This window comes from Centropristis striata, chromosome 7, assembly GCF_030273125.1.
Source record: "Centropristis striata isolate RG_2023a ecotype Rhode Island chromosome 7, C.striata_1.0, whole genome shotgun sequence".
Lineage (NCBI taxonomy): Eukaryota > Metazoa > Chordata > Actinopteri > Perciformes > Serranidae > Centropristis > Centropristis striata.
Window position 1 is genome coordinate 39,179,076 of NC_081523.1, and position 15,051 is coordinate 39,194,126.

Genomic DNA, 15,051 nt, shown 5'->3' on the forward strand with positions numbered 1-15,051 from the left:
TGGAAATATAAATGATTGACATTTAGGGCAATAATGTAAGTTAGCACAACAAAGGAAGTCAGTTGTCTGCTCAAAAACAAGTTGGTGAGTTGTTGTTACTTATATCTTTAAGTTGGGGTTCACAACAAGGGACAATAGTTCTGATAACTCTTATTTCTTTGTTGGGAAATTCGGGAAATCGGTGAAATTCGGTCATTAGCGAAAGCTAGCAGCTAACTGATGCTAGCGGCTAACTGATGCTAGCGGCTAACTGACGCTAGCAGCGCTGCTTGTTACAGCTACAAGAGTAGCCATTAGCGTATCAATGCTAACTCAAAATTGTGGTCGCAACATTAGCTGACATTTCATAGCAGCGTTACAATCGTGCGGATTCAGCACATTGCAGAAGTTAGCAGAAGTAAGGATTAAAAGTTATTACAATGTAAAATTATAAGTTAGTACAACTTACAGTTGAGTGGACAAAAATCTGAATTCATAGTTGAGCAAACTCAATAACAAAACTTAAAATATTTAGTTTAATTGTCCAACTTAAAATTTTATCGAAGTTTGTTGCCTTGAAATTTTTAGTTCAACCAACTTTTCTTTTCTTGCAGTGTACATCTGAACATGTTAAGTACATGTAATGGTGGTGTAAAGCTGCAGATGGCTGCCACTCACATAGAGAATAGGGATGATGGAGGGGTCGTCCCTACGAATGATGTTGGGAACATATTCAGCCTTTGGGACCTTGGAGGATATCAGCTGTGGAAAACAGAAAACATAAAGAGAATCCTCAGCACCCTTGGTTGCATGACAAATTTATTTTATTTCACTTCAAAGTCAAATTGAATGAATGAATACTTTATTTTTGGATAGGGACAGTGCACATTAATGAACATCGATAAACATCTTTGTGAATATGCCGGATTATAGCAAAGCTGCTAGTTTGTATCCGTAGTCCCTAAAAAAATAAAAAGAAATACAAATATAAAAGACAGCAAGTACATAGGTAAAATACACATAGAGGAGACAACACACACACAACACAACACACACACACACACACACACACACACACACACACACACACAACACAACACATACAGACCCAGAGAGGATATAACTATGCAATAAAAAGTAATGTTCAAGTCGTCTCAAGTCCAGTTAGTGGTCACAGTTTTTATGTGATTTGAGTCATTGTTTCAGATTTCCTTTAAAAGAAGAGTAAGTGGGACATTCCCTTATTGTGGATTATATTATATGTCCCCCCCATACGTAGTGAATGAGGGGAACCTCACAGTCTCCTCTAACACAGGCCCTGGTGCTCACACCTCCCAGAGTCCTTTTCTTTATAAATTCATTCAGCGGCATTGGAGGTAGATCATGGAGACTCTTGTATCCAAAACAGGCAAATCTAAAAGTTTTAAAATTATGGAAACTTTAAAAATTATGTTTTTTAAGGGTTGCAGATATGGAAGGAGAAGGGTTTTTTATTCAGGGTTTTTTTTACAGAGAGTTTCTTTGGGTTTGAGTGCTGTCCTACATGCCAGTGACCAGCTTGTTAAACAGTCTATGTGTGAAAAGATCATACAGTGTAAAAACATCAAAGCTGCACTGGCTCAAATTGTCAGTTGATTGCCAAGATCCTCACCATGATTTTAGGAGGGATGAAGTCCTCTCCTTCACAGGCCGCTCTCTCCATCTCCCTCTCCTCCTCCCAGTCAGCGTCCTCATCCAGCCCTTCATCTAGAGTCCCTGAGGAGGTCTGAAGCTCGCCACCTGGCTCACACACACACAGGAACAAAGGGTGAGATGAAAGGATAACACACAAACAGGATTAGAGAGGAGGGTGCTCCATTTAAAAGCGTTGCACCTGTTATTTTATTTTTCCAACACAGAGGGGAGGAACGGAGGAGTTAAAATCAGACAGCAGACATTAACACTGTCCTTATGCTCCCAGCCAGACACACACAGACACACACAGCTATAAGGCTTCAACACAAAGCAACAGGCAGATGGACGACGGTTGGAAGAGAGGAACGAGGACAGACACACAGTAGAGGAGCGGAGACATTCAGTCTGTGGACACATGTTGTGTGTCTGCATTACTGTATGTGTGTGTCTTTACCAGTAGTTCTCAACCTTTTTGAGTCCAGACCCCCAATTTAACATGCATGTTGTCCGTCTGTTCGCTCACTGAACAGAATCTCACAGTTCAGATCAGACAAACTCAGTTGATACGACGAATTTTGGACAAATAATGAAGCAGACAACAACTAAAACATCAAAATTACCCAAAAAGGTTTCAAATTGACCACAAAATGACACAAAATGATTAAAAAAAAGACACAAATTGACCAAAAAGACACAAAATGACCAAAAAAGGAAACAAAATGACCAAAAAAGAGACATTTAATGACCAAAAAGACTAAAACACATTGACACATGAACACTAACACAGTGGAGACAGAGCTGACTTCCAAAATGATTTGGCGACCCCCAGAAATCATCTCGCGACCCCAATTGGGGTCCCAACCCCAAGGTTGAGAATAGCTGGTCTATACAATATGTAGCTGCATAATCTCCATAATGCAAAAGAGCATGCATGGGTCTACCAAGGTTATCATAGTAAATGTAAACTAACGAAATAAGGAAAACTAGAATTGAAAAAACATTTCCGTTAACTGAAATAACAATAAAAATAACCCCGATAATTTACTGAAACTGTATTGTGTGGTTACAAAACTAACTAAAATTATAGTGAAAATGTCCTTCGTTTTCCTCTTTGTCCACCTTTTCATACGTAAACCTTTTTGGTTGATATGAAATCTATTTCATCTATCTGGTTTTATGACTTAATAAACTTATTGGGGCTGAGATGGATCAGACAAAGGAAATAAAGGAAACATTTATTGTGACCTTATTGAATCTGGCATCCAACAAATACCCCATTACAAAAAAACTAAAACTAATAAAAACTAAACTAAAAAAGTTAAGCATTTTCCAAAAAATAAAAACGAATTAAAAATAGCAAACTCACTCTAAAAACTAAAGCAAACTAATTGCATTTGAAAAGAAAAAATTACAACAAAATTAAAACTAAAACTAATGAAAAATCCAAAACTATTATAACCTTGGTGTCTACATGTGCATTTTTAACATGATATCTACATTAATGTGCAGTAAAAGTATGACGTGTATGTATAGTGAGTATCATACTTCATGTAATATTTGTTTGATATTTTGTTGGTGTGTGTGGTGATTGAGAGCGTGCACTCACTGTCTCTGGAGTCATGCAGTGAGTCAGGCTTGACGGGGGTGGGGTCACTCCACGAGCGGCTGAAACTCTTGGCTCGGCGGTCGGCAAATGCTGATGGAGTTAGGAGGGAGATAGTCACTCACACACACACACAACTCTCCAAAGGAGCATCAATCCCAAAGAATCATGGGTTCCCTCTTTTTGAATCAGTCCCTGTCAGATGAGTGGTCCTAGTGTCTTATGCTTACTCTGGACTTTTACAATCTAGTCCAATAACTCCCTGTCTTGTAGCAGCGGTGCAGAGCTCTACTCCAGGTGTGTCACTACATCGTGGCATCACTGCAGGCCGTGGTTACTCCTTATTACAGCTGCAACTTTTTGATTTTCTTCTTGGTTAAACAATCAAACCTGAGTTAGAAATTATTGGAATATGTACAGTACAGGCCAAAAGTTTGGACACACCTTCTCATTCAATGCGTTTTTCTTTATTTTCATGACTATTTACATTGTAGATTCATCAAAACTATGAATGAACACATGTGGAATTATGTACTTAACAAGAAAAGTGTGAAATAACTGAAAACATGTCTTATATTCTAGTAAGCAAAGGGTGGTTACTTTGAGGAATCTAAAATACAAGACATGTTTTCAGTTATTTCACACTTTTCTTGTTAAGTACATAATTCCACATGTGTTCATTCATAGTTTTGATGAATCTACAATGTAAATAGTCATGAAAATAAAGAAAAACGCATTGAATGAGAAGGTGTGTCCAAAATTTTGGCCTGTACTGTATATTTATACATGTTTCAATATTATATATTATGTTATGTATGTATGCACACCCTACATATATATATATAATAAGACACATTGTTATGTTGTTATTATTATTATTATTATTATTATTATTATTATTATATACTGTTGCTGCCATTACTATTATTACTATATACTGTGATACACTACTATTATTATTATACTGGCCTTAATATTCTTATTATTATTATATGTATTATATTATCATATATTATTATATATTATATACTTTACCATTATTATATACTGTCTAGTCACAATAACATTATTATTACCATCATATCATCATCTTACCACTGTACCTTACCTACCAACTTATCTTCTTTTTAACTTCTTAAGTGTTCTATTGTTCTATTCTGTGATTTTTCTATTATTGTTTTTATTTATTCTACCTCAGTATTTTATTCTATTGTATTTTATTGTACCTAAATATCTACAATTTTTAATGTTTTGTAAAACAGAATTATATTGTATTTATTAGTACGTAAGATAAAAAAGCTAGCAATTTCTCACAATCCAGCCGCATTTTGCTAGGAATATTACTTCAGACTAATCAATCAAATACATTTTTGACAGATATGACCTATAGAATATATAGTAACACTATACAATGTTGCTCATGAAGTTGGAATAAAACTATTTGTTTACCTCTTTCCATGAAATGATTGTGACAATGTGATTTATTCTTGACAGATAAAGTGTAAAACTTTATTAATTAATCTTTTCCAAAGTGATAATTGATGCATTGAAATAGGAATAAACAGAGGATTGTGTCTGAAAATAGAATTATTCCAACTTTATGGACAACAGTGTATATAAAGATATCATTCTTCCTAATGTTATTGATTCAATTTTCCTACAAGTGAAGCACAAAGGAAAATTTGCAAACTCTCTTACACGCTCTGTTGAGATGTGAAAAAATTGGTGAAATATTTCCACATACAACCGCTTCATACATTTTACTCAGAATTAAATCAAAGGTGTCAGAGAGAAAGCAAACAAGTGTACAGAGGTGTTTTTCTGGCACTCAGTTTATCATTGTGATGATACAGGTGACCTTTGACCTTCTAATACACAGCATGATAAAAATGACACAACTGTTTTTCTAAAGCAAATGTGAATAAGTGCACAGCAACAGACACACAGAAGTTCTATACACATGCTAAGTATCCTGTTCCTCCCTACATAAAGCACAAACACACCCACCTCACTTCTGATGTTATGATAAAATGCATGAATGCATGAAAACACACTGACATCAGCACAAAGACGTGCAGATAGAGAAACTGAAAGACTTACTCTGGACCTTCATCCTGCGGCTGCCCACCATCCGAAGGTGTTTACGGAAGTTTCTACCATTTTAGGGAAGAGAAGAAGAAGACAGAGACATAAAGGATGAGAAACGGAGCAAGAAAATGAAATAATGTATCAAATGTTATGGACACAAATCAACATGGTCTCACAAGAATCCATGAAATAGCCACAGATTCGCTTAACTCAAAATCCGTGGAATAGCCACGGAATCACTCAAATTTCCGTGAAACTGACACGGATTTCGCTACAATGAAAGTTAATGACAGTCATATCCCGTGGCTATTCCAACATACAAAGTGATTATGTACATTCACTGAGTGAATATTTAGAAAATAAAACATATATTTCTCACTAGAAATGTGATCAAAATCCATTTTTATGCAGAAACTCAGTCAAAATATTGATTTTTTCACTAAAAATGAGAGAACTGTCCGCCATGTTTCTTGTTCTATCCGCCGGGACCTTGAAAGTCACGTGACTTGGAACAAACCAATAGGAACAAATATCCATGGAATAGCCATAGTCATTAACTTGCATTGTAGCCAAATCCGTGTCAGTTTCACGGAAATTTGAGTGATTCCGTGGCTATTCCACGGATTTTGGCAGTAATGGTGGAAAAATGCTAATGATGCTAGCAGCTAACTGATGCTAGCGGCTAACTGATGCTAGCGGCTAACTGATGCTAGCGGCGCTGCTTGTTACAGCTACAAAAGTAGCCATTAGCGTATCAATGCTAACTCAAAATTGTGTTCACAACATTAGCTGACATTTCATAGCGGCGTTACAATCGTGCCAGAGAAGTTGAGAAAACTCAAAAACTTGAAATATTTAGTTTAATTGTCCAACTTAAAATTTTATCGAAGTTTGTTGCCTTGGAATTTTGAGTTTACCCAACTTTTCTTTTTTTGCAGTGCTTGAGCTAAAGTGGGCCATGCTGGCCATGCTGAGAGTCTACCATAAAGATTGATAGATTGGGGAACATAGGACCCTTTTTCTTAAAAACAACAACAATATAGGTCCCGGGGAACATAGGGATGACCCCTCATGGAATATAAAGCATCCACTCTTCTGAAAAATTATTATTCTGCAATAACCCAATCATCTGGCTGCATGACCTTTTCCCAAGTTGCAACTCTATTTCCTAGCGCAAACCATGGTCGCTGAAATAACATATATCCTCCATTACATTATGGGTGTTTGAAGTTTGAAGACATCTACTGCAGATTCCACCATCAGTATTAACATGTTTTCCTTCTTCATCTTGTCGTTGTCTCCCTGCCTCCCTGGCTACTTTCACACAGATTACAATCAATAAGATTTATTGTTTGTTTGTTTTTCAATCAAAGTTATTGTATGATTAATTGGTACCTTGGAGAAAAGTGTGGGAGAGGTAAGGGAAGCTGAATAGAGAAACAGCCCTCAGTGGAACAGTGTGTGGTCTAAAATGAAGCTCTTTATAATTAATCAAAGCTTGTCTGACTCACTCACGCTCACTTGCATTTTTGTCACTTATCCCTGAATAGCTTTTTGACACTATAATGCAGTATATCTGCGTAAAATTGATATTTTATGCTTGCACCTTTATGAAATCTTACTGCACTCACACTTGCATTATACTGAAAGTACTGCACAACAACTAAACATTACTATCTTATATTATCTTGTCTTACTTTGTCACTCTCAAAGTGAAGCTGCAATATAAAACCAAGAGCTTCTGGCAGCCTCAGCTCCGGCTGTGTGATGGAAGGAGCTTCTAAAGTCACAGAAAAGGTTTTTCTCAGCTCAACTATAAGTCTGTAACAAACCTGGAGGATAGAGTTTACCAGATAAAGAGACACTGTTGAGTTGCATTATGCTGGATTTAGGATTCAACATTTTTGTCTCTTGTTTCTCCCCCAACTTTCATTTTTATCACTTTTCTTTTCTTAGATTTATAATACAAGCCAGCACACACACACACACACACACACCACCTCCTAAGCCACAGCTGCAGCAGGTCTAACTGAAGTCCACCTTGAATAAGAGCTGGACTATACATCAAACTCATGATTTTTTTTTTTGTCTGCTTCCTAAGAAGGGAGTTCTTACAATATGCACACAGAGTATCTCTTGAAAGTAGCTGCACTGCAAAACAGCCAACTTGTATTTTTTGGCCTAAAACAAAGATTTAAGTTGGTAAAACTTGGAAATATAAATTATTGACATTTAGGGCAATAATGTAAGTTAGCACAACAAAGGAAGCCAGTTGTCTGCTCAAAAACAAGTTGGTGAGTTGTTGTTACTTATATCTTTAAGTTGGGGTTCACAACAAGGGACAATAGTTCTGATAACTCTTATTTCTTTGTTGTGACATGCGGGAAAGCGGTGAAATATATTAGCGAAAGCTAGCGGCTAACTGATGCTAGCAGCTAACTAATGCTAGCGGCTAACTGATGCTAGAGGCGCTGCTTGTTACAGCTACAAGAGTAGCCATTAGCGTATCAATGCTAACTCAAAATTGTGGTCACAACATTAGCTGACATTTCATAGCAGCGTTACAATCGTGCCAATTCAGCACATTGCAGAAGTTAGCAGAAGTAAGGATTAAAAGTTATTATAACTTATAATGTAAAATTATAATATTAGTACAACTCACAGTTGAGTTGACAAAAATCTGAATTCAGAGTTGAGCAAACTCAAAAACAAAACTTAAAATATTTAGTTTAATTGTCCAACTTAAAATTTTATTGAAGTTTGTTGCCTTGAAATTTTCAGTTCACCCAACTTTTCTTTTTTTTTGCAGTGTGGGGACATGAATAGTTACACTACATACTGTATGCCAACCAGTGGCTCAATCTCACAGAGACTGTAACAGTCACATCAACAAGAGGAACAGACTGAACAAACAGTGTGTTTGTGTTAGCATCACTCTGATGCTGAGAGCTGAAGCTGTGGGAGTCGACTGAACACTCTTTATTCAGCGTGTCCCTGCCATGTAGTCAGGTGGAAGTCAAAAACTCAACAGTTAAACTTTAAACTGAATGTTTACACATCTGGTACTGACAGCACACAGCTGTGTGGGATTACCTGGGTTTTTTTTAAATGTACAAAAAATGATGACAGCCTTGAAAGTGATGCAGAATTTGTATTATTTTGCACATGAAGACCAAAAAGTATGACATTTAAAATGTGATTAGGGCCGGGACTTTAACTTTTTTTTTTAAATTGATGCATTTTAATCGCACTTATTTTTGCACCGCGGAACGTTTCTCGCTGGATGAGTTTCAGGAGGACCGATTATACTGGAGCACCAACTAGCGTTGATGAGTTGAGACAACAACAAACCACAGTGAACATGAAGGAAGAAGCTGATGAGACCTTTGGTTGGCCCCGTGGATGATGGGACATTTAGTTACTAAAAACCAACGGATGGAAGCGTCCATAAGAGCATGGTTGTGTTGCTATGCAACAAGGAATTCACATATCACCATAGCAGCACATCCAGCCTCAAGTAGCACCTCAATGCTAAACATATAGCAGCTAGCGGCTAGTGTGCTAGCTAGCGTGGATTGTGTTTTACTTCAAAAACCAAAGTATTCTAGTTTACAGAAGGTCTACCTACCTATAGGCTACCTGGATTTATGAAATGTACTATATTTATAAATATGCTATTGATACACTTAATAGCAAAAATTGCACTGGTCTGTTGGACTTGAACCAAATTATGTATTCAGTCATTATTCAATGGTATACTAAAAATCCATGTGAAAAAAATTACTTCTCACTGTTCTCAGGTCAAATATTTATATGCGATTAAAATGCGATTAATTTCGATTAATTAATTACAAAGCCTCTAATTAATTAGATTGAGTCCCGGCCCTAAATGTGATTGAGACTTTCTGCACTTTGGAGAAAAACAAGGTGAACAGGCCATGTCACCTAGGAGTGGTAGACCGATATTTGCGTTTTTTACATGTATCGGCATCGGCCGATACATGCGTGCGTTTGCCAATCAATCACCACCTCAGGGCCTAAACAACATACACATTGTTTGATATCCAACTGTTAATATGTTTTGTTTGTTTTGTTCATAAATGTTTCTTTTTTTGTTTAAATTCAGACTTGTGTAACATTTGTTATCATTGTGTCATTTTAATCATGTAAATGGAGGGAGAAAAGGCAATATCGGCTTCAAGAATTGGTCCCAAAAAAATCAGCAGCACATATCAGGGATCGGTTAAGACTGATGTCAAAATAATCGGTATCGGTATTAAAAAACCCGTATCGGTCGACCACTATCACCTAGCTCTACTTTCAACGGATTACCTGTAGTTAATGAACAAACCCTTGAATTCATCAAGTCAAAATACAAAATACAATAACCTAAAAATATCTGAGAAGCTGCTCTGATGTTTTTTTTAAGACATTTCCTTTGATATGATGATGATACTGGACCCAATTAAACACAAGCTGCTGAGTTAACAGGATAATGGAGCTCTGAGGTGATATGTGTGAAACTGTAATGAGGTTTGGGATGATTCATATGGCCAGTTCACATTCCCACAGCTCATTATTTTGAATGAGTTCCTGCTAGGTTTTCACATACAGTCTCTGCTGCTGGTGCCACTTCATAACACCCAACAACACGACTAAAGTCAAACTAAATGTCTAAGTTTCATCAGTAAAAAGATAGATACCGGATAGATTTGTGTTACTTACCAAACAGCAGCAAAGTCGCAATCAGTGTCACAATAAAATGCAAAGCATACACCCTCACACATGCATTTTTTTTTTTAAATCTCAAGGGTTTTTTTTATCCAGAGTGCAGTTTGGAGGCATGTCAGTTGACATGTCAGTGATGATTGCAGGAGTGGTGAAGGCAGAGCCTAAAATAGAAGTCTGACTCAGAGGAGAGGGGGATCTATCAGTCAGCCAGCCATGTATTTCCATCCTGAGTGATAACAGCTTTTAAAATCACTAACACCCGCGCATCAACACTACACAACCAGATTAAAGTCTGCGTGTGTGTCTGCCACTTTCTCACCCAACCCTCTCAGTCACCTGTGACCTTTTCAAAGGCTTCGCAAAAAAAAAGAAGACGTTTTTTTTGCTTATTCAAACATGAATAATTCGATTTGTGAAACTAACTGAGATGTACCTTTCTATTAAAAGACGTATGTGTCACAGCCTGTATATATACTCACATGCACACACACACACACACACACACACACATTCTTGTACTTCTATCTTTGTGAGGGCCCTCATTGGAACAGTGAGTTTTTCTTTACTTTTAGTTTTAATTTCATTGTGAATTTTTGTTTTTCAAATTTTTAGAGTGAGTTTGCTAGTTTTAATTAGTTTAAGTGTTAGTTTTATTTTTTTTGTAATGGGGTATTTGTTGGGTGGGAGATTAAAAGAGGTCACAGTAAATTTTGCCTTTATTTCCTTTGTCTGATCCATCTTCATTATGCATGAAAAAAGTTGACAAAGACAGATATGAAGGACATTTTCACTATAATTTTAGTTAGTTTTGTAACCACACAATACAGTTTCAGGTAGTTATCATTATAATGCAACCTTTTACACTTAAAACAAAGTCTGAAATCTCAAAAAAAGAAGTGAGGACCGGCCGAAATGTCCTCACTTTGCAAAAATGTCCTCACTCTGTTGGTCTGGTCCTCACTATGTAGGAAGTACAAGAACACACACACAAACCCTTGTCCTTCTATCTTTGTGAGGACCCCTAACCTTAACCATCACAACTGAATGCCTAACCCCAACCCTAACCACCTAACCTAAACCTGATTATAACCTTAAAATCAAGTCTTAACCCTCAAACAGGCCTTTAAAGAAAAAATGTCCTCAGTTTGCTGGTTAAAGCCATGGTCCTCACTATGTAGGAAGTACGAGAAGACACCAACACACGTCCTTGTACTTCTACCTTGTAATGAATTTGTAGCCCCTGACCCTAAACCTGAAACATTTTTAGGGCCTTTGAAGACGTGAGGTCCACCTGAAATGTCCTCACTTCACAAAAATGTCCTCACTCAGTTAGTTAGGAACTTATTCTGGCCCTCACGATGATTGGAGTACAAGTACACACCCACACACACACACACACACGCCTACACACACTGAAAAAAGAAAATAGTTGAACCAACTTAATTGAATTGTTTCATTTGGTAACACCTAAATGAATTAAGTTCTTTCAAATTAATTTAAAATCAATTGTGTAAATCTAACTTATTAAATTAATTTGAAAGAACTTAATTCATTTAGATGTTACCAAATGAAACAATTCAATTAAGTTGGTTCTTTTTTCAGTGCAGGCTTGTGGATGTGATCTCTATTGCCAAATATTGATGAGGGATCGAACCGAGAACCTTCAGATTGCCATGATGAATATTTTAAGATATGAATAAAGCAGATACATTAATAGCAGCTTTATTATGATGATTGTAACTATAATGAGGATTATTATTGGGAGCAGTGTTAAGTCAGATAATTCAGAACTTTATAAAACTGCCTGGAACATGTTTCACTTGTATTCAGCAACATTCACACCTTATCTCCTTCTACTGTTCACCAGTCACAGGTGGATACATTAATATGCTTTACAGTTCAATGCTGTATGTACAGTACAGGCCACATGAAGTCTCAAGAAGATTCTATCTAAGTAAAGGCCAAGTGAGCCCAAAAGATGATGGCTGGTTGCTTATTTAGTTCAAGGAAAGAGAGGAATGTCCTGTACTTCAGCAAACAGGGTCAACTTCTACAGCGCTCATTCTGTCAGTCCAACAGCAGCGTCATGTTGAGCTGTTAAATAAAACTTAGTATTTGCTGCAGATGGTTCAAATTGAAAGCCGATCAGCAGCATTATTGGAATTTTGAGCCCCTTGGATGCTTTTAACGCTATTGAGTCTTGGACTTTTTTGTCCATTTTTGAATCCTTTTCATGTCTTTTCATGTCTTTTCATGTCTTTTCGTGTCTTTTTTGTGTCTTTTTTGTGTCTTTTTTGTCGTTTTTGGACATTTTGTGTCTGTTGTTGTGTCTTTTATTGGTTATTTTGTGTCTTTTTTTGTCATTTGGTGTCTGTTGTGTCTTTTTGTGTCTGTTGTTGTGTCTTTTTTTGGTCATTTTATATCTTTTTTGGTAATTTTTGTATCTTTTTTGGTCATTATGTGTCTGTTGTTGTGTCTTTTTTGGTCATTATTTGTCTGTTGTGTCTTTTTTTTCATTTTGTATCTTTTTTGGTCATTTTGTGTCTGTTGTGTCTTTTTGTGTCTGTTGTGTCTTTTTGTGTCTGTTGTGTCTTTTTTGGTCATTTTGTCTCCTTTTTTGTCATTTTGAGTCTTCTGTGTCTTTAATGGTCATTGTGTGTCTTTTTTTCTAGTCGTTTTTGTGTCTTTTCTGATGTCATGAAGAAGTCGTGCTCCGGCGCTTTCGTGGACTCCAGAGGGTTATGGTGAAACCTTTGTTCTGTCAGTTTCTGCAGACGTATATACAGACATGAGGTAACACATCTGAGATCTAAAGATCTGATATGACACTTGTCAGGACGGGTATTATTTTCTTTATCATGGGGACGTGTAAGAGGGACGGGTCAGCACCACACAGGACAGGACAGGACAGCCGGGACACGGTACCTCTCCATCACGGTGGCTGCCTCCTGCTCTCTTTTCCGCCTCTTTCTCTCAGCAATGCCTCGGAAAGCCCTGCCAGGACGTCAAAGCGTTAAGTGGATCGGTGGGGAAATAAAACGTTATGCTTTAGCTGCGCCTGACCTAACACCAAAATAACTTTTGTCTGAACCCAAACTGACCCAAAGGGTAAATAACCTTTACACAACTTGTCTGGCCGAGCCCACAAATTCTTCTCCTGTAGTCTGAAATGAATGACTGAAATGCCACAAAGTTGTGATCAGATTTAGGCCCTTTGGGTTTAGTTGGGTTCGGGCATTGAAACTGGGATACTTACTGGGATAAAACAGAGGGAAGTGAGGAGGTTTAAGGCCACAGGGGTTAGTGAGGGGGTTGGTTAGCTCTGCTGGGTGGTTAGAGATAACAGCACAGGGACGCTATATCCACCAGTAGCAGGAGACGAGGGTTTTCTCAAGTAGTACACACACACACACACACACACACACACACACACACACACCGACTAGGACCACAATGCAAGATAGGGATCTACAAGAAGAGACACTGACCAGGAAACCCATCCTGCATTTTAACATAACTGAATTATAATATTAAGTCACCAGTATTGCCAACACAGCAATACTGACTGTCATCTGTGAGTCTTTCATACAATTTCATTATAAGAGATTTTAAAGACATTGTGTGTGTGTGTGTGTGTGTGTGTGTGTGTGTGTGTGCACTGCAAAAAAGGTTTGTCTAAAACAAGATAAAACAGTAAATCTGAGGGAAATGATCTTGCTGCATGGACAGATAATTTACCTTGAAAAGTGAAAAATTAATTTAATTTCACTTAATTTAAGAAAATTTTGTGAAAATTAAGTGAAATTAAGATTGTTAAATCTAGAAATAAGCATGTTGAACGTATAAAATAAGAAACTAACTCTTAAAACAAGATAAATTATCTAACACTTCTAAATCTAAAGTTAAAAATAAAATTAAGAGTTAATTTCTTATTTTAAGCGTACAACATGATTATTTCTAGAATTAACAATCTTAATTTAAGAAATCTTGTCAAGTGAACTTATTTGCCCATGCAGCAAGATAATTTCCCTGAGATTTACTGTTTTTATCTTGTTTTTAGACACACCTTTTTTGCAGTGTGTGTGTGTGTGTGTCCATTACATCATGCCTGTGTGTGTGTTGGTCAGCGTGGGTGAGCCTCCCAGAGGGGACAGTAATGGCTCTGACAGGATGTCAGACATAATGAGAATCATGTGTGACAACGTATGTCAGGAATGAAGTCGTGTCCTGCCGTCTGGTTCTGACTGACTGACAGGCAGACAGACAGCTGATGAGCTGCAGGACAACAAACAGGGCTGGACTCACTGGATCTGTGCAGGGCTTATTACCCAAAAGTCTCTGCACTGCTAGTAGATTTACATTATTTTTCCCTTATGTGCTCCATCACTTTCTGTTCCCTCTCCCTGAAAAAACTGTTGGAAGTCACTCTTCCTCCAGCCTGTCACTTCCTGCACCATCTGCTGTCAGCAGTAACTCTGAAAGCTGACAGGCCTTTTCCTCTTTTGTACCATAAAGCCATCCAAAACATTTCCCGCCAAATTCAACTAAGTTCACAACTAGTAAACTTTTCAGCAAAAACGCCATCTGATTATGATGATTAGATTTCCAGATTTCATATTGGAATGATTTTATTAACCTGCAATACGTTCATTGGGTTTCGAACTACTTCCATTTTTCTATACAGAGTAAAGTATTGCGCCTCCCATTCGCCCATTGAAGCCTGGAAAGCGGATATGTCGTTTTGTAGTATTTGTATAAGCTCTCAAATACTTTTTTCAAATACTTTCTGAAAAATCTATTATTTAGTAGAAGCGTTGACACTTTTGTTGAATTTCCAGAAAAACTTCAGGTTTTAGGGGCTGATTTTAAAATCGCCCAGAGCTTTACAGGCGTTTCAGGCCTCAATGGGTTAAAGGTGTTCTGGGCACGTCCAACTGGTAGGAGGCCCCGGGGAAGACCCAGAACACGGTGGAGGG

The 15,051-nt window shown here is 37.3% G+C and overlaps 1 protein-coding gene across 1 annotated transcript in view; it reads right to left on the minus strand.

Moving 5' to 3' along the window:
* Nucleotides 1–15,051, minus strand: part of nsmfb (NMDA receptor synaptonuclear signaling and neuronal migration factor b) — a 62,430-nt gene that overhangs the window by 17,744 nt on the left and 29,635 nt on the right. The window contains exons 6-10 of the mRNA XM_059338176.1: nucleotides 13,001–13,069; nucleotides 5,357–5,409; nucleotides 3,260–3,349; nucleotides 1,631–1,758; nucleotides 658–741 (exon numbers count right to left, since the gene is read on the minus strand). Of these exons, the coding sequence (XP_059194159.1) occupies nucleotides 658–741; nucleotides 1,631–1,758; nucleotides 3,260–3,349; nucleotides 5,357–5,409; nucleotides 13,001–13,069 (424 nt within the window). The remainder of the gene's footprint in view (nucleotides 1–657; nucleotides 742–1,630; nucleotides 1,759–3,259; nucleotides 3,350–5,356; nucleotides 5,410–13,000; nucleotides 13,070–15,051) is intronic.